Source organism: Castor canadensis, chromosome 1 (assembly GCF_047511655.1).
Source record: "Castor canadensis chromosome 1, mCasCan1.hap1v2, whole genome shotgun sequence".
Lineage (NCBI taxonomy): Eukaryota > Metazoa > Chordata > Mammalia > Rodentia > Castoridae > Castor > Castor canadensis.
Genome location: NC_133386.1, coordinates 16,795,323 through 16,816,303, shown reverse-complemented (window position 1 = coordinate 16,816,303; position 20,981 = coordinate 16,795,323). Strand labels below are relative to the sequence as shown.

Sequence of the window (20,981 nt, the reverse complement as noted above, 5' to 3'; positions counted from 1 at the left end):
CAGTCTGGCAAAATTCTGCATACCTGGCAACCTTTCCTATCCTGGAGACTGGAACAGCATTGGATCTAGCAGATGTGGCTTTCAAAAAGTTCAGAAAGTTGAATTAAGAGAGCCCAGCCTAGCATTCCACCTGTGTGCAGTGTGCCTTCCTGAAGGCCAGGCTGGTATCCCCACCTTTTTATGGGCTCAAATAGCCTCTGTTAGTGGACAGTAGTGACAACTGAAACCATCAAAGAATTAACATGCTTCACTTGAAATGCTTAATAGCGATATTACAGACCAAAATTATAATAAATTTCTTTTCAAGAAAAAGAGGCCCTGTGTTTAAGAGATATTTTTGCCACTAAGGATGTGAATACTGCATAGCATTTGCTACTAATGTACACATAAGAAACCTGCTCTTCCCCTGTTACCATGGGTTGGGTGACCCCGTCTTCTTTAAGTTAGTTGGGCAGAATAGAATTATCAACACCCAGGAGCCAACAAAGGAGAAGAAGCAGGAAAAGTTTTCTCACATTATTTTTTTCCACAAGCATGCAGTTATGACCCGGTTACAGAGATGGGTCTTAGAGTCAGAATCACCTGCTTCCATAGGGTAGGCGGAGGAGGGCTGTGCGCAGCTACAGTGCAAGAACCTGATATCCACAATGGAACAGGCAGACACATGGCAAACGCAAGCACAAGCAACATGATAGAGGGTAGTGGTGCCCCGGTAAGTAGCCCAGAGACCAGGAGATGGCAGCTTAGCAGCTCATGCTCATAACAGAACCTGGTTATGCTGATATTAGTAACATCCAGTAGCAAGGCTGTGTTCCCTAGTGGGGAGCTAGTGAAAGCAATTCAGAGGACTCTCTTCTAGAATCTAGAGGAGGCATGGGTACTAAGAAAGCTTCTCAGACACTGGCGGTGAAAGAATGACCTCAGTTGCCAGAAGTAGGGAGCTAGGTGGACCTGCACCTCAGAAACATAGCAGAAGTGGAGTGTAGGAGTAGGTCGTGCGAGCTGCCTAAATGCTCTTGAGCTCAGCTTGTTGGCCTGGGGCCATGATTTTCAGGTTTAGAATCTTTCCATCAAATGAAGTTTTACACAAAGTCCAACATAAACACAGGCAGGGCCCAGCTCCTCTGCTTGGGAGGACCCATCTGACATGTCCTGTGCCCCCGGGGCCCTGTGTGTACTTTGACTTTTATGACTCAAGGTTAGCCACAGGACTAGAGAAACCAAGTGGCCCTGTCTATAGAGGAAGGAAAGCTCCAGAATCTGGATAAGAATTCAGATCTGGCAGCAAGTTCAAGGTCACTTTGGGGAGCTTTCTGAGAGGACAAGGGGGCCACTGTCTGAGTAATGTGATTTGTAGCATCGTCAAGCCTTCCCACCTCTCCCCAAGTTGATAGTGGTCTCTGAACTTTGTTCATTTCACAAGATAAAATAAGTACTCTCCAGGGTCCTTATCACTCATTCCACAAGTTTTCACTGAGTAAGGTGATGGGTGTTCAGTAAAAGTTAACTTCCACTCTCCTCTCTTCTCTTCCCCTCCCCTCCCCTCCTCTCCCCTCTCCCTGCCTCCATTCCTCCCTTCTCTTCCCTCCCCCTCCCCTCCCCCACAATTAGGAACTCATTTTCTTAGGTTAATGCAAATATTTCTTGGGCACACATTGAGCTTGAGCAGTTCTCTGTACATCTGTGTGCATTAGTTTATTGGATCATTTCCACCAGACACCTAGCTGAGAGCCTGATTGGTTAGGTAGAATCAGGGAAGAAAGCCAGCAAGGAGAGAGCTCTGGATGCTGATGAAAAAGTAAAAGGCCCTTGGGGATGGGAGAAGACAATAATGACAGTTTCACACTAATGCAGTGACACCCCGGAAGGTGGCATATTAGAAGGTGTAGTCCTGTCTGAACCCAATGGTTACCGTAGACTACAGGGTCATTTTAAGCAGATCCCTGCTGTGGTCCACAAATCCTGTGATCGACTGAAAACAGTTGGTCAGGGCGGGTCACTGTCTGGAACCCTCTCCCAGTGAGCATGCCTTGCTCTCCTACCGTAAATATGGAATAGAGCCTCCCTCTCCCATCTTCCCATTTCCCTAGCTGTGGAGTCTGCAGCTCTGTCTTGACAGGACGTGCTTATTTGTTGTCTTGTCCATATCTTCCCTCTTGATTACTGTACTACTATTGCCTTTACTGAGAGATTGTTAGGAATGTCAAGCTCCCGAAGAATGATTTCTCCTAACTGGAATTCTATCCCAAAACTATGGCTAACCTCATTTGTTTATCTGGTATTTTTTAAAGATTTCAAAAGTGGTCAAGATGACATTCCAGGTTTTAGCCATGTTTGAGACAAGAAGATTTTTCTTGTCTATCAGAGAGAGAGAAATGCCAATTGTCCCCAGTCCTCAGGGAGAAAGAGCCTGGAGACAAGAGGCCATGCCCTCCCTCCCTGCTTTCTTGCGTTTTGAATGTCATTTCCCTTTTTAAGGTGCATTGAGAGCCCAAAGCCACTCATTGAGCCTCATATGCTCAATGGTGCTGGGAATGAAATTTTGTTACATTTGCCTCCTGACTTCTCTGAAGATGAGCTATGGTGAGCCGGAGTCCTGCTGGTGAGACTGTGTGCTGTGCAGTCAATGAGCTGACTTACTTAGTCAGAAGAGAGTTTCCTGTTGATTTGCCATAAGCTTGAGGGAGAAAAAGAGAAGTCTCCCACAAAGGCAGGAATTTATGTTCAAAAAATAAAACATGTTTAATATTTATGGACATTTTAACATGTAAAAATGTTACATTAATATTTGAATCAAAACATAAGACACTATCTTAAAGTAACTCTCTCTCTCTCTCTCCCTCTCTGTCTCTTTCTCTCTCTTTCTCTCTGGTCTCACTATGTTGCCCAGGTTGGTCTTGAACTCATGGGTTCAAGTGATCCTCCTGCCTCAGTCTCCCAAGTAGCTGGTACTATGGTTGTGCATCATCACACCTGACTGCGTTTTCTTTTATTCATCTCTTCACCTGCACATTAGTAATGGTGTGTGGCTTGGGGATGGAGGAGGGAACTGGGAACTCTAGCACTGTTAAACAGTTATTTAGTTTAAAAAGGCAAGTGAATACAGGACTTAATCCTTTGCCAAGACCCCACTAAGAGATGACAAGGGAATTGTAAGGAGTCAGACACACAGCAATGAAAAGGATGAAGCCCTTGAGCAAATACTATGGAGAGGTAATAGGATGTTGGAAACTGATTAAGTGAGGTCAGGAAGCCCCTGCAGAGCATTTGAAGAAGAGAATATGGAGTAAATTCAGTAATAATCCAACTCACCTGGATCCTGGGCTTATTTGGAGTTGCCAGCCCCGTGAAGGGCAGAGATTAGGCAAGAGGTAAGAGCCCCATTTAATTGGATCATTATTGGACGAGGGCGCCCAAGGAACAAGGATGCTGACTGCAATAAACCTAGAATCCTATCTCATTTATCCAGAAAGTCTTTATTTGCATTCCTACTATTGGGCACATGCTCATAAATTCAGAAGTGGCATAAAGGAACACAAAGCCACCAAAATAGATGCCACAGATATCATCCAACATCACACGCTGTCATTTGCAATAGGAGAGCGAAGAGCTACTTTACCTAAGGGTGATACTTTGTAGAAGGCTATGTTGACAAGAATTCTGAGGGGCTCTTCCCATCTCTACTAGAATGTGCCATTAGTGATTCAGGCCTGATGGGAGGAGGTGGAAATCTGGCCACCTGCCATGTTAAGTCCATTAAGCCTCCCTAAAAAGTCTTGCTTGACTCTTCCGGTTTGGGCTCGATTTTTTTTTTTTTTTTAAGCAAGGCTTGAAAAAAGCTTACAAGGCAGAGTGTGATGCAATAAAAGTTAGACCACATCCATTCCTTTTATCTAAATTGAATAACCCATCAAATTTATACTCTGCTGAGCACGGTCCACCTGTGGGTCAAGGATTCGATACTGCTTTAACAGCAAGTGACACTCAGTAATCCTTCTCTCTCCCCCTAACACAACTGTCATAGCCAGCAGCAGAAATTGTCTTTCAGTGTCCTTTACTGTTCAACTTTTCTCTAATGTTTGTATTCTTTAGAGTGTGAAGATGGGCTCCTAAATCATTGTTAAATTCACATCGCAAAGGAGCTTTTGCATGTCACAGTGTTACATGGCTTCATGTGCAAACTAACATGATTGAGTATTTTCAGAAGTTCCACAGAAATGAATTTGACTGATTTTGCTTAATACTGTTTGTTTTTTTTTTAACAAATTATATTTTTTGAAATAGCATAAATAGCACATTTCATAGTTCCATATTTTTCTTTCTACTTTGTGAGTTAGCAGAAGTCACTGTTGGAATCACTGGGAATGGTGCCTTTGAATATAAGCTAAAGGAAAAAAGGAGTTCAAATACTTAAGAGCTGAGTAGCATGTATGTAAAGTAATTGACATACATGATTTCTATTTGGGGTGGGTCAGTGCTGGGGTTTGAACACAGGGCCTCATGCTTGCTAGGCAGGTCCTCTACCACTTCAGTCATTCCACCAGCCCTGTTTTATGTTGGGTTTTTTCAAGATAGGGTCTTGTTAACTATTTTGCTCAGGCTAACTTCAAACCATGATCCTCCTGATCTCTGCCTCCCAAGTAGCTAGGATGACAGCCGTGAGCCACCAGTTTTCAGCCATCAGTGAGACAAACATTATTATCTGCTCTTTACAAATGAGGAAATTCTGCCTATGAGAAGTAAACATTTACCAAAGACCCCATAACTAATAAGTAGTTCAACCAAGATTTGAAATGAGATTTCTGATAATAACCTCAGTGCTTTCCCAGTCTTTCTTCCATGAAAAGCTCGGAAGTTTAAATGGTAAATGCTGGGTGAAATCTTTTTATTAACTTGTAGTATTTGTAATCAAAGTAATCACCACCTTTTATAGATTTTCAAGTTAGGGAACCAGGTGCGTCTGTTCACAGTTTTACAGACTGAGGTTATTTGCCTCAGCCACATGTCATACAGATGAGGACCCTGAGACTCAGAGATGGCGTGGTTCAGGTAAGGATACTCAGCTACTTAGTTGCAGACCCAAGGCCAGAATACAAATCTCTTTTTAATTGCCAAAACTGTTAAAAAGATCATTTTAATAAAGTACGTGCTTTTTAAACCTGTGAAGTTTAAAACAAATTCTGATAATATTAGTCTAATTGTTTTTTATAGTTTTGGCAATTCAGTGGATTTTCATAGTTATCTTCAATGTTTATTTAAAGAGACTGTCTTGCTCTTTCCCTACGATGTGAGGATATGAGCAGAGTAGGGTCTTATGATAAGACCTAATTTTAAAAGAAGGCTAGCTGGGCAGGGGAGGGCACTGTGGGGGTGCATGTGCTATATGCCAAGGTGTACGGGCCAGAGGAGCAAATCAGATTTGTTGTCTAAACTCACTACCATGAGGGCAAGTTTAGACAAAATTTTAAAAAAAGCACGAAAGATTTTTAAAGTAATTTTACCTAGAAGCACTGCATGCAAAGAAAAAATGCAATCAGATAATCATTATACATATGTATGTGTACATATAATCTATCTATCTATCTAAATATATAAAGAGAAGTTCAGTGTAAAAAGGTGATTATAAGCCAGGTGAAGGGAAAACATCTGTAATCCCAGCCCAGCTACTCTGGTGAAAGCAGTAGGATTTAAGTTCAAAACCAGCCAGGGCAAAGACCCCATCTCAAAAATAAAAGGGAATAGCTCAAGTGGTAGGGGCATGCCTAACACGAGCAAGGCCCTGGGTTCAATCCCCAGCACCACATGTACAGCAAAAGTTATTTATTATGCCTTTCCCCAAATACAAAAGTCATTAGCACTGGGCAACCCCAGTGGTCCAGAGTGCTACCCCCAAGACTGAGAAGCACCTGTAAGAGACACTGCTTGAGACTCATCCCAGCTGAAGGTCGTGGTCCATCAGGTGGACTGTGTGAGTGGCTGGGAGCAGATTCCTGAAGGCTCTGGTCTGTGAGATGCTGCTGTGAGCACATCCCTGTCTGTGGCGAAGCAGCAGGCGCTCAGTGCAAGGCCTGAAGCTCACGTCTGCTTCCACCTGACCTTCCACCTGTGTCATCATTATTTCTGTCTTCCTACAGTATTTCCACTACATGGTTGGGATGAACCCATTCATCAGCCTAATGGGCTTGAATGGGCCTCTTTGAAGTCCGCTGGGATATGCCTTGGTCTAAAACAAGACTGGTTAACTGCACTTTTTTAAACTAGAAATTGATGTCTTCCCATAAATTGACTTTGTGGGGTTATGTGTGGATTCCTGTAGGGAAATGGCCTCTAAAACTCCTGAACCTCATCACCCTTTACAACCAGTTGATGTCCCCTGCCCACTCACACAAATCTTCAGGCCAGGGTCTGCAGGGACAGAATCCTCAGCAAGTAGGAGTAGCGGCTGCTTCTTTTCCTGCTCCTGGGTCTGTGTCTTGGCTCTCTCCTTCTGCTCTTCATTCACTCATTCCTTCACTATTTATTGCAACTCCACTTCCTGCAGGAAATTCAAGTGCTTGAGGATAGGCAAGGGTGTTCACTGCCCACTGTTTATTCCAGTTGAATTTGTTATTGTAATTGTATAATTTAATTGGTATATAAACTGAAGGATGAGAGGGAAAAGAAAGTGATGCTGTAAAAAGAAAAGTTTCAGTTACATTTTTCTCATTCCAAACTTAAACAGAAAAAACTTAATAGCTCACCACTGACCTGTCACATCAGATACAGCGGTTTCTCTCAACTAACCAACTCCATTGATCATGGAGTTACATGCCTCCTGAATCTGTCTGGCTGTATTGTCCCTGGACAAATATCCCATAGCTGTTCAGTTTGTTTATAAATTGGGTTGTCTTTTTGTCTTAGAAATACCTAAGAACCAGGCATGTCATACGTAGGTATCCAGTATCATTGACGTTGAGAAAAGGGTGAGTCCTTCTTCATCCCCAAGCCATTCCAAGCTCTTGCAATGCTAATGGAAAAATAAAATATCTGGGAATTTCATTGTTGCCTTTGAAAGTGAGAGGATGCCATAGGCACATATCTTGCCACTTTTTAACCTACTGTAACTTATTAAAAATATGTTTATAGCCCTCTGGAACTTGCAAACTCTTTGTGGTCTCACTTAGTCATTGTTTGTTGGTCAGGGAGACTCATTTCCACAAGATTAGCCACGCTGGCATATGATTAAGTCACAATTCATTTGAATTAAGTCAATACCAAATTCATTCAACAAACGTTTATTAAGCACCAACGTATATCTACTGGTTGGCTGGTAACTACTGGAGCCACCTTGGAGCCCATGGGTAGTACTCTTCTCACAACACCTGTGGTCCAGCCAAAGCCTTCAAGATACTGGGAGGTGAAGGATGCAGTGTACCAAGCAGGCACTCTCGGATCTGGCCCAGGCATCCATGTACCTGGCCGGTAGAACCAGGTATTGAAAGGCAAAAAGAAAGTTTCCTAGGGAAGTTCTATGAATTCTCCACATCTCATGACAAGGTTTGCCATTGTCACTTAAGTGTTAATTTTCTTTAAACTGTATGGCATTTGTCAAAGGACTGCAGAGACCACAAGGCATTTCACTGCTGTGTTTTCTCTTGTAGGATATCAATGAGTGCATTCTGGAAAACTACCCTGAGTGTTCCAACCCCAGGTTATTTTACATCATTCCATATTTCTGTGGACAGCATCCCAGATGCAGGTAAGGACTACCACATGCTCCAGGCATGCTGATGTGCACAAAGGGAGGAGCCCTGCCAGTCTGGCCCTCCATGAAATCTTCAGAAAGAAGTCTCCAGCCTTCTAGAATTCAGTTCATATTTACTGTTACTCTTCAAAGACACCATTTGCTTCTCCAAGTGCCCTATAAGTAATGCAGTTAAAAACTCAGATTCTGACAGGCCTGTAATCCCAGCTACTTGGGGAGGTGGAGGTAGAAGGTTCCTTGTCTGAGGCCAGCCCTAGGCAAAAAGCAGAAGACCCTACCTGAAAAATAAAGCAAAACAAAAGGACTGGAGGTGTGAGGAGGTGCAGAGCCCCGAGTGCGATGCTCAGTACTGCCCCCTCCCCCAAAAGGGTCAGGCTCTGACAGAGTCCTCAGGGGACCACATAGAGTTGTGTAACTGGAATGCCCACAAAACCCTTTCTTATACCTGAAAAAGCTGTCACCACTCAGCCCATGAGAAAGTGGAGGCCAAGAGCAGATGCCCAGTCTGCTCCTACAAGCTGACTATACATGACACACTCTCTGAGTTCCTCGTTGAGTCTGAAGCCTTGAAAGTCCACAACCAGATTTCATAGTGTCTCTCTAATGAGGCATGCTTAGGAGAAAGAAAGGAAAGCTCTTTCCAGTGACCACCTGCCAGCTCAGCTTGAACACACGGTCTTCTTCACTGAGGTGATCAGCACCATTAGGGTGTGGCATATCCACATCCTGCTCAGCATCCCTGGGGTACCTGTTGGAAACCATCAGCTAATCACAACCTGAGGCAAGAACAGACATTCCTAAATGCTGCCCCCGACAGGTGATGCTGGTGTAGCTAGCAGTTAAAATTTCCTGTATCAGACACATGGCTGAAGCCTAGAGAGGAAATGGTGCTACAGCATGAAACTATTACCCTAAAGGAAACGTTGAGTAGAGGGTTCCTGTGTTCCTGAAGAGGCCAGAGGAAAGAGCTGGTTCTAAATTACAGAACATTCATGACATTTTCTGGCATATGTTGCCATATCTGCTTAAATATTCAGTGTGTTGTTAGTGTTGTTTTGTTTAACTGGCCATGACACAAGAGTTTGCTCATGGTGCAAATTGCAGCCATGATAAGCATTCTGAATTCAGGCAGCCTTTCCCCAAGGCTTACCCTGATAATCAATACTTCCTGATTCATAGTCAGTGCTTGATAACGGGAAGATTTTAGGCCAGATGACTCACTCTCCGATCACACCAGACTTATTTACTCCAAGAAACATGATTTTATGTCACCAAAGTAGTTCTCAAATTGAATATTTTCTGATCTTGGGCAGTGCACGTACTCATCTTGGTATACACCTGATAATTTTCAAAACTCCTTCAAGTGTCATCTTGTTCAACCTTATGACAATTCTTTAGGGGTAGGTAAGGGTTATTATCACCATTTTTCAAAGGAGATTGTTGGCTGGCCCAAACTCTCCCAAACGGTACCTGACAGTCAGGCCTGGAACCCAGCTCCTGGGCTTTTCTTACTTACATAAGTGCTGGCTCAGAAATAGGCCTTCAAATGAGATTCAGCTGTTTTCTCTCTCTAATATTTTTGAAAAAGATTTCCCTTTCAACTCTTGCAAAGAATAAGATGTGTCATAGCCATTACTGAATGTTGTTTTGATTTCTGCAGAAATCACTATGCCAGTGAGCTTTGTATTTTAAAACTTCTAATTTCATTGAGTTGATAATCATTTTGATTCCTCTATTAAAACACCATTTTAATCATTCCAGATCAGTGTTCATAAGGACCCGTGTCTGTATTTGTCTTTCAACAAATATTTAGGCGGGGCTAGCTCACTCCCTTGTCAAGACCTCATGCATAGGTAGCAATACTCCTCTAGCCAGAAAGACTAGGGAAGGCCCTGAACCAGGCAGGCTGTACATCAGCTGTTCTTGCAAGGAGATCAGATTGATAGTTACACAACTGGGGATAGGAAGGCAGAGAGATAAACTTTCCATGTGTTGTTGCTGCATTTTAAAAGCGAATCCTTGATTTTAAACGATTTTTCTATCCATAAAGGGAGCCTGGTGAGTGGGCCCTTGAACGCGCAAAGCTGAACGTGAATGAAAACTTCCTGCTCGTGGGGATTCTCGAGGAGTTGGAAGATGTGCTGCTTTTACTGGAAAGATTTTTACCTCATTACTTCAAGGGTGTGCTCAGCATCTACAAGGACCCAGGTAACTCCATTTATCTGCAAGCCCCTCCCGGGAGGGTCTGCTCCAAGGCTTACTCGCCTTGGCAAGGCCTGGGGAAATGAAAGAGTGAAATGATCTCTTGTTTTCCCGCCTTGCAAAGGAAGGTGAGAACATTGAGGTGTTGATTCCAAAATCTTGAACGTCAGGGCGAAACACAAACTTACCATAGTCAGAGACTTGATGGGTCCACGTATCTCGTGGAAACTGAAATTTGCAACATTTTTCATCAGCCTCGTCCTGAGTGTGTTGCTGAGGTGAAAAAAACGGATCTACATGTGCACATCTGCAACCCTGGATGGAAACAAGTGTGAGCAAAAGAGCCATCCTTATGGTACAGCAGCTCTAGCCTGATTGCCATTTGACAAAAATACTCTAGTTTGCAAAATTCAGGCACTAGAATAGGTAAAACGTCACACTGAAAATACAATTAAGATTTTATTCTAACAAACCAAGTTCTCCAAACAGAAGCAAGAAATAGAAAGTGACAAAGCAATTACAAGGGCAGCCCATAGGATCACTATAAATATAATTACTTTCAGAAATGTATCTTTTCTTCTCATTATTTTAGTGGAAGAGAAAGATTCACACCACTGTTTTTTCTTCTCTCCTCTCCTTGCTACTGCTAGCCTTGCATACTTGTTTGCTGATTGGTTTGTGGTTTTATTTTGTTGCCCTGAGATGGAGGGTGGCATTCTGCTTTGTAAAAATAAGGAGCAGAGAAAAGCACCCAAAGCAGCAGTCCAACAGAACCTCGAACCACACCCACATCATGGGCAAGTACGGTAAGGCCCAGGCACATTGTTTTGCCAAGAGGAGCCCTGGGTCCTGTTATACGGGGGTCCTCCCACTGTAAGTGATGTGCTGGATGAAGAGGGGTGGCTAGCATGTACTGCCTTAGCCTCCCAACTCTCATTCAGAGACAAAGTCCAGTTTACCTACGTGTAAGAACATAACCAAAAATCTTAAGGTGTGTGCCCTACAGGTGTGTCTCCTCAGCAAGAAATGTGGTCTGAACAGCTAAAAGGATAATGACCTGGGATTTGAAATTAGGACTTCCTTTGCTCTTTCAACAATAGGCAATTGAAAGAGTTCACATTATTTAAATTTAAAGAATTTAAAGAGCTCTGCTGTGTCACGTTTTTACCTCTGTAAGACAGTAAGAACTCTGCTGTCTGCAAGGAGAGGTCTTATCCTCAATTAGACTTTTTTGAAGGAAAAAGGTTTACAGTAGTCATTGTTCTTTTCCCCCGTTACTTTTATCTCGTATAGCATGTGTGTCTGGTATTTTTGTGTGTGTGTGTGTGTTTGCGTCAGTGTAAAATACAGACTGTGTATGTAATACACAGTATGAGATAAAGGGTTAACTGAATCTTGGTGACACATAGTTATCAAATAAAACAAACACACTCCTGTCCTAGAGTTTGGGAGTGATATCAATGGGCCGCCACTAGAGTTCCTTCTGCAGCACACAGGCTAACCATCCTGGGATCTAGGGCTGATGCCATCCTCAGGATGCATGGCCCGACAGCTTATGGGGTATAGATCTGATGACTTAGATGAGGACATTTGTGTGTTTGTTCCTAAATTCAAATAAGCCATTGATCTGGCTGTTGTCAGGGAATACCCTGTCAATATCCTACTGACTTCCTGGGGTTTTTTTCCATTTACATATGTGACATCTCAGAAATTGGGAACCTTTGTCTTACTATGGGTAAGCATCTTAAAGCAGCAAAGACTTCTGAAAGGTGGATTGCTCTTAGCTCTTTTACTCTCAGCCACAATCTTTCTGCCTGTAAATTAGAGGCTTTTTTTCCCTTTGAGGTTGGCACAGCAGTATATTAAACACCTCAGAGAGAATAAAAGACATTCCTGAGTGGTGGATGAAGGGCTTCCAGAAGCCCAAGGCCAACACACAGCCAGGCCACATAGTGCAGCTGTACCAGTGGTTAACGATGTAATCCTTCATACTGCCTTCAAGGTGCACCTGGGCTGCTGCTAGCTCTCCCCACTTTCCAACATGATGTAGCAAAAGGAGTAATTCATGGCCTGTTCCTGAGCAGAAGTGATTGTTTTGCATTTGGAATATCACCCCAGTATAACACTGTCTGCTGCTACAAAGCATGTACACAACAAACTGATCGTTGATTGGAGCTCTGCTTAGCTTGTCTTGGGCTCTATGGTCTCATGCATTGTCTCGTGATGTTTCCTTATGGTAACATTGAAGGTCAAGAAATCCATGTTTCCTCCTTCCTGAAGTTTCTGTGTCTCCCAAGGCAGAAGGCAAGAGGTGAGCACACACTCCTGGGCTCGGAGTATTTCAGCCTCTGTAAAGAGGAAGCACCTGTATTATTTTCTCATCGCTGCACATCAGTGAGTTAGTGTCACATAGGTTAAAGGAAGGAAACCTGCAGGTCCTTTCGCCATTTCAAACCAGAGCTGCCTCATCTGTACATTTTTAAGCTAACTTTACATATTAGATACAGCATGCTCTTGCTCTATTAAAGAATTTTAGGGCTGAGATACAGCTCAGTGGTTAGAGCACTTGCCCAGCATGCATGAGGCCCTGGGTTAAATCCCCAACACAGAAAAAAAAAAAAAATTAGAGAACAGAGGGAAGAAAACCTAAATATAAGATGCCAAGGGATCTGGTGACCCTTCACCAGTGTAGATTAACTGACCATCTGAAAAACTGAGTTAATATGCAGACTCTCCTACTGACCATTTTTCTTAGGTGTTTGTCCTATTATGGAAAGAAAAAAGAGCAGGTGTGTGTGTTGACTTTTAGTAATCCCTCGGTAGCAATGCTAAAAACATGTACACCTGCTCATTTCTGAAGAGAAAGTATTGACTTTTCAATGACTATTTGGGGAACTAGAAAAATAGTAATGTCTGTTAGTCAAAAATGGGTTGTCATTTATTTTAGATTGGAGTGGTATTCATTACTTCTTTCAGACTAATACTACCTGTTCCAATGACTTCCATTTAGAGAAGTTAATACCCTTCCTAAACACAATAATAACAGTTTGACTGTTTTCCCCCAGTTCATTTGTTGCAGAAAGATATGCTGGAATCAGGTAAATTTGCCTCCTACCAAAAATATTTGAGAAACTTAGTCGTTAGAAATGTTTTAAGTTATTTTATGGGGTTTTTCTTTGTCTTTTTTGTGCTGGCGATCAAACCCAGGACCCCACACATTCTAGGCAAGCAACTCTACCACTGAGCCACACCCCAGCCCTATATTATTTTATATTAATGCTTAAGTTTTGTGAAGACCTGGCTAGTGTATTTCAGAAGAAGTTTCTTATGGTAGGACATACATAATATAAAACAAAAATTAAAGTTTTAGCATGATGGACAACCAAGAGAATATGCTTAGGTGTGTCCTGCCAGCTAGGGGAGAGTTGCTGATAATGGGACAAGTATATTTCCTAAGTAAGCACCCAAAAAACGCCGCACAAGCCTGGGTAGGACTTACATCTAGGGCGAAGCGAGGCCCAAGCAGGCTTTACCAGGAAGAGCAGCCTCCCTGGTGTAACGTACACAGTCCTAGTTTTTGTTAACTAATCTCTGTTATGTCTGCTATTTACTGAATTATTGAGAAATTGAAGCCAGCCCAGAAAAGCTGAGAGACCACAGTCACCTATGAAACGGAAAAGAAGAGGAAGACTCACATTACTGAGCTGTGATTATGAATTTACTTGGAAATAATTTTCCCTCCTTAATTCTTAAAAACTGACACGTTGGTCTGGGGCTGTAGCTCTGTGGCAGAATGTTTGCCTAGCATGTTCAAGACCCTGGCTTTGCTCTCCAGCACTGCACAACAAACAAAGCATACTTTTGAGTGATCAGAATTTTTCTCAGTCACAATGTTTAGAAACTAAAATTGCAGTGTAGTATAAACTAAAATAGATAAGCAAATTACTTAAGGACAAAGAACATGTGAGTATTTGTGATAGGAACAGATATGAACATCCCTCTTGTAAACCAGTAACCAGTAACCAAACTGTTCTTGTTCAACAGTGCCACCTAGCAAACAGTCATGGAACTGTGCAACATAATATTAACCCATGACCTTCCTACTTCCCTGGAGACATGTGGCCATCCTTTTACATGGTATTTTAAATTCTTTCCGTTGCTAGCATTACATTAGTGTTCATTGTCAGCTTGTTTCCATTACAAATAGAAGCACTGGAGTCATAGAAGGGAATTCGTGGGCAGCCCTGAGACTGTGGTCGCCAAATATTACAAAGGAAAAATGTGTAACAAATTCCAATTAAATGACCTAAATACTGATTTTGCATACTTAAATGCATTTTTATAAGGTGGGCACTTTTTAAGTTTTTTATTTTAATATTTTATAGACAATGATGATACAGTTCAAATCAAATACTGCAGTATTGTTTGTTTACTATGCATGAATGACTAGAGCCTTCCCCCCAGTTAGGAGTATTTTACTCTGTGAGTTTATTTGCCTAGAAGTATTAAGATCTAAGGACATTTGCTAGGAAATAACAAATATATAGAAGAAAAAATAATATGCTATAGGAAAAAAATTTAAAATTTCATCAATATATCGATAAATCTATCAGGCTGAGCTAAATCAAATACTAAATGATGAACACCTGGCCTGTTTACACTAACAGAGAGTCATTCCTTAAAGAAAGAGCAGGAGGCTGAGTCAGGAAGGTCTTCTAGCTCTCTTGCCATGGTTCTGCCCCTATGACTGGAGAAAATGCAGGTTTCATTGGACAATCTTTAGGGTTGATTATTATGATATTAATGTATTATGCAGAATGTTTTAAAGCTGTCTGTTCTACCTTCTAACAGCTAGCACAATTATGGCACACTTTCTCCTCTACCCTAAAAATAATAATGGAAAGTCCCTAATGCTTAGGTTTAGCAATAGAGGCTATCACCACCTAGAGGACCATCAGAAGCTTGGAGAGAGTTCATCATTCAGAATTCCTTCTTCCCTGTGGCTGTTGATCCTGGTCAAGACAAGGATTCCAATTCATACCTTATGCATCTCTCTCAAGACAGTACATCAGAAAGATTAAGCACAGGTTATGGGACCTGAGTATTAAAGCTGCTCCCTACTTTGCCTAGTATAACCAGGGCAAAGTACAACCCCTTGAAACCTCAGTTTCCCCATCTATAAAAGGTTCATAAATATTATCTACTTCAAAGGGTTGGTATGAGATCCTGCATGCAAGGATCCCATGCAGAATCCTTGGTCCAGCCTTAACTTATAAAAAGCACTCAGGAATTAGCTGTTAGCCTGCCCAGCACATCACAGTAGAGAGACAGGACTGTGTCTGACAGAAATAGGATTTCAGGTTCTCTTTGTAACTTCTCAAGAAAGGAAAGGAGGGAGGGAGGGAAGGAAGGGAGGGAAGGAGGAAAGAAGGAAGGAAGGAAGGAAAGGAAGGAAGGAAGGGAGGAAGGAAGGAAGGAAGGAAGGAAGGAAGGAAGGAAGGAAGGAAGGAAGGAAGGAAGGAAGGAAGGAAGGAAGGGGGAACCTCACTTTACTTAAGCAGTTACAGCTGATCTGTGCTATGAACCCTTGTGCCTTTAAGACATATCATTTCTGCATTTCTGGCTTGGGAGAACTGGGCTTATCTATTCTGGTCAATTCCATGTTCCTGAAACAATCACAGGGAAGAAGTTAAATGGAAATATTGCTACTGTGACATGCTCAGAGGATGAAAAACACACATCATCCAAGTCACTGAGAGCTAAAAAAAATTTTTTTAAATCTGTTTTCAGGCCAGAACTCTCTCTAGAAATATCAGGGAGTTAAAAGTTTAAATGAAACCCACCCACTGTTGAGTTGTAATTGGAGCCACTTAACCCTTAGCTGATGCTGAATATTGAATTTTGCAGGGTGTCTGTTATTTTGTAGATAAGGAATGTGTGCCCAATGATTTCATGAAGTTTTTACCTTAACTAAGACTCGTAAGGTTCAGTTTTTGCAAACCATTTTTCCATATATAAAAAAGACATACTTCAGAGCGTTGTTAATGAATTGTTAACCTTTGTCCAGCAGGTGGCGACATCTCTCCATTCTCAAGGAAGTAGCTATGTTTTCCTAACACAAACTCAGCATATGCAGACGAGAGTTGACCTAAGGTTTGAACACAGATGTGCGGCTGTGTCCAATTATAGGCCTAAAAATGGGGTCTTTTGAGTTTCAAAAGGATCCCAAGCTCAATTTATTGAAATACTCTAAATTGCATTTTATGTGAGCCATTGGGATTGAGGGCCAGTTTTACAAATAATCTTAGGTGAGTTAAAAATGTATTTGTACATTTGTGTGTGTGTGCGTGTGTACTGTTAACTCTGGTTTTATATATAATATATACACATACATATGTATGTATCATTTATTCACATAAATCATACACACATATATATGTTTATATGTGTGTAAATATATATAAATCCACTGTTCTACAAAGCTTGACTTAAGCAGGCATTACCTTTGATCTTTCATTTCCATTTTTATTTCCTACTTCCTACTGCTTCCAAGCTAAAACAAAAACTTAGTTACTTAAATCATTGCTAAGAATAAGACCCCACCTTGTTGTGGATTCATCTATCCATATTCACCATAAAGATTTTTTTTAGCCAGCTGCTTCCTGAGTACAGATGCCTAATGTTGGTACTGGATCTCCTCTGTATGTATGTGTCTGTGTGTGTGTCTGTGTCTGTGTGAACACCATCCATGTTCAAACAGCTAGACTCCTTATTACCAGCAGTCACGTCCAAGTATTTCTAAGTAATAATTACTGGCATAGCAATTTGCATTTTATGAGGCACTCTCATATAGATGGCTTCATTTGAGTCTTAAGTGAATCTTCTGAGGTTGAAGAAGCAAATATTCTTCTCATTCTAAACAAAGAAGCAAACTTCAAATAGGCTGAACAACTTACCAAAGATTACCAAATCCCACATGACAGCACCATTATCCTAAGTGACAGAAGTGACATTTAAAGTTCTATTTCCAGAACCACTACCAAGCACCCTAAACTTGTGACCTTCTAAAAATATTCATGTTTAACCACTAATTCAGAGGCACCGGGGAATTGGGCATTCCCAGTGTTGGCCATGTTGTATGTAGCTTGTATTGCAGTTGAAGGTGAAAGCCGAAAATCAAACCTGAAGATGCTCTCTGTTCACATCAGGTCTGTGCAGTAAGAACTAATATCCAGAAATAATCGCAGGGGTTGGGGAGGGGCTGGGGGGAAAAGAGCTTACGTAGCATGTGTGAGGCCCTGGGCTCTGTCCCCAGCACTGGGGAGGAAAGAAAAGGCATTAGCGTGTTCACCAGTGAAACATAAGCCAGTGTGTAATTACGAGAATTTGATACTTTCTCTGGTGAGGGTGGGGAGATAGGGAACAGCATGCTACACCCCTCAACCAGCACCAAAACATTTAATTTGATGGCCCTAACTGTGGTCTATGGCTATTGGACCACAGTGAAGAATTAGCACAGAATGTCTTAACTCCTAAAAACTCAGGGGTTTCAGAGAACAGATTCCTGAAGGGAACTCTGTAACCACAAGCTGGCAGCCTTATTCAGCTTACAGAATCCTCTGTTCATGAGAATGCAGCTTCTAGATATGTTTATTTTATAAAAAGCTTTAATTGCAGCATTGTATGTATGTTTGTGTGTGTGTACGTAGATACGTACATATATATTAATTATACCTTATGTGCTAAGCATGATGGTTCATGCCTGTAATCCCATCCCATCTACTTGGGATATGAACATCAAGAGGATTGCAATTCAAGACCCCATCGCAATAAATAAGATATTGTAATCCCAACTACACAGGAGGCACAGTCCAAGGCCAGTCCAGGCAAAAAGTGTGAGACCCTATCTGAAAAATAACCAAAGCAAAAGGGGCTGGAAGTTCAAGTGTTAGAGTGCTTGCCTTTCAAGTGTAAGGTCCTAAGTTCAAATCCCAGTACTGCCAATATGTGTATACTTTCAACTTGCTTTCCCTAATATTGTTTTTTTACTGGAAATAATACTTACCTTCAATTGTGTTATTTTTACATGTAGTTTTTCACTTGTCTATCAATTTGCTCCAGGCTAGGGATCATCTCCTCCAAGAGAAAGCTTCTCCAATTTTATTACTTAAGATTAACAGGAAAAAAGGACTTGATTTACAGGCATTGATTTTCCAATAAGAACTTTAAAAAATGTTTTCTCTTCTGTGAGAACCAGTGCCTACTAATACACATTAAGCAGGTACAATGTGTGGCTGAGTCTGAAATTCACCAGGTGTCCAGGCAGGGTGCTATAAAGATGAAGAAAGGGTGTGGTCTGAGAGTCATCAGGAGCAGAGCTGGGTGAGTGATGCAGTGGACATGGTTGTGTGGGCCTTAAAGGGTGCACAGGAGTTTGCCAGGGTGGACATGGAAGCAGGCATGGAGCCTGAGACTGAGGATTGGTCCATCCGCATCTGCCTGCCCACTGATCCTGCCTCCCCAGCTAGGTCCTCCTTCCTCCCAGCTCAGCTCTCGGGTTTGCAACCTGAAACTGAGTTGTTCATACCAATCCCAGAGTCAGTGTCCAAGCCACAGCTGCTGGAATGCAGTAGGTCACACCCCCACCTTCCCTGCTTTTTCCCATCCAGACCACTGCCCAAGGTCAAGGCCCTCTTACTTCCCAGAGGGGTGTCAGTGATACTCTCACACCCCACTCCACCGGCCTGAGTTCTTCCTGAGTTCTTCCTTCTTGCTTTCTTCCCACCTCCCCACCTGGGACCCAGCCACCCTGCAGGCCAAGGGCCCCCACTGACTCCTGCTGGTCCTATGTGCCTTGCACTGACCAGTGGGGGACCCTCACTGCTCCAGATGCCAGGCACCGCCCTGCCTAACTGCTTACATTGGACTCTATTGCAACCCTGCTCCCAGTCACCAGGCCTGAGCTACCTCTGTCCCTTCCCTGTCTTCTGGGAGCCCCACCTCCACCCCACACCTTGATCTCTTCTGGGTCCCACCCTTCCCCCATCCCTTTGAATGACCAGTTTTCTCTCTTGTGATTCACTTCCCCACAGGAGAGGCCACCTATTGGAATGGGGGCGGGGAAGGGAGCAGCATCTTGTGTGTTCAGAGCTGAATCGCCTCTATTTTAGGTTTCAATCACTTTGACTTTGAGCAGTTTTTAGTGGCCTGACAGTAAAATGCTTTGCATTGAGTAAGAATGCGACTGGGGGTGGAATTAGTCACCCCAGATTTCAATTGTTGGACTTTCCTGCTAACTGTACTTCTTCTAAAACTTGGGCATAGAGACCTGCCCTCTACAATGGAGAGTTGATCTCTATAAAAGACCTGTAATCTTCCTGCTCCTCTTTTCAAGCCTACACAGCCAGCATCCCTGTCTACCCAGGGAGCAGTGTGGTGATGTGGAAAGAGGACTCCAGACCCGTCTTTGTGCCCTTGGCTATGGCTTCCCTCCCTGACGTGCTCTGCTTATAAAATGCACAATTCTTACACATTTTGCATGACTCAACACTTCACAATGGAAAGTTCTATTTTTGTCCATCTAAATCTTTTTCGAGTAGAAATATCATTTCTCAGCCTGTATTTTTTAATGTCTTAGACATTTTTTATCAACCCACCATGTCCTAGTTTTTTCCTAGCTTTTCCAATCTTATGGATAGTGCCAAATTGTGTAAAGAGTTCGGTGGAAAGCTAGACACACACCTGTGCACACACGTTGGTGTTTTCCATGTGCCACTTCCTTGTGGGTGGTGGTGTGCACATTCTTGCACTGCCCACAAACCCACAGAGAAATCCACCAAGCTCCCCACCAATGAGACTTGTAGGTCTTACCTCCCCAGGCTTCCTCCTGTGCTTCTAGATACTTCTACATGGTCACAGCCCAGACACTACTGGAACTGTGTCAAAGTATGTGCTCCTAGAATTTTACCTCCTTGCTTTTAACTATATTTACTTACATGATGTATGTATATAACTAAAATCAAATAGTACAAAAAGATGTATAGCTGAAAGCAGTGTTTCCCATCTCACCCTTCCTACTAAGTCTTGCAGAGTGGGTCACTGTCAGCACAGTGACGTGGGCCTTCTCACCCTCTCACTACTTATTCCTAGTGTACGCCAGCTAAGGTTTCTTGAGTTCCTTACTGGAGACCTTGTTTAGCTCTCTTCTTCCACCCCTTCACCTCCACTTCCTCCCCCATTCTCCCAGCATGGTAAGTGCACACCATTTGCATTTTGCTGCCTGCTGATCCAAGCAGCACACCTGTGATTTTGTTTCACTTCTTGCCCAACTTATTTTTTTTCCTGAAATTAATGAATGCCTTTTTGAAATCTGCTTATATTTCTTCGTATCTGTCTATGCACCATTATGCCTGTTGAGCCAATATTACTTTTAATAATATTAAATATTACTTTTAATAATATTAAATATAATAATTTTCCATATTATCAGATATCAGTCCCATGCTCCCCAGGGCTCCTCCCCTTCTTCCCACTCAGAGCTCTCTAACCTCCTGCTTCAACTTGACCTCATTACTCACAAAGGTCCCACACAGCTCTGCTGCAGCTTCCGTTCATCTTACTTCAGTGTTGAACCCTGGTTTCATGAATCCTGTGGATCCTGTTTCTTGACTTAGTAACTTATTTTGCTTCAAAATGTTCCCAGGTTACATCCTAATAAAAGGAGTATCGGAGGTGTCTTACTCTGTTTTTGATGCTATAACAGAATACCACAGACTATATCAATTATAAACACTAAAGGTTTCTATGGCTTACAGTTCTGGAGACTGGAAAGCCCAAGGTCAAAGGGCCATAGCCGGTTGGGGCCTTCTAGCTACATTGCAGTATGTAGGAGGAGTCACAGGCATGAACATGGGAAGGGAGAGAGTGACTGATGCTCCCCATTTATCAGCAGACTTCTGCCAAGACAACGGCATTCATCTGCCCCCTCACCCCTCACCCCCACCCTAGGCTCTTCTTAAAGTTTCCGCCTGCCTCT

At 42.5% G+C, this 20,981-nt stretch overlaps 1 protein-coding gene across 4 annotated transcripts in view; it reads left to right on the top strand.

Annotated features, from left to right (window-relative positions):
• Nucleotides 1-20,981, top strand: part of Ust (uronyl 2-sulfotransferase) — a 276,799-nt gene that overhangs the window by 208,957 nt on the left and 46,861 nt on the right. For all 4 annotated transcript variants that reach the window (XM_074072414.1, XM_020179625.2, XM_074072417.1 and 1 more), the window contains exons 6-7: nucleotides 7,641-7,738; nucleotides 9,795-9,952. In XM_074072414.1, coding sequence (XP_073928515.1) covers nucleotides 7,641-7,738; nucleotides 9,795-9,952 — 256 coding nt within the window. The remainder of the gene's footprint in view (nucleotides 1-7,640; nucleotides 7,739-9,794; nucleotides 9,953-20,981) is intronic.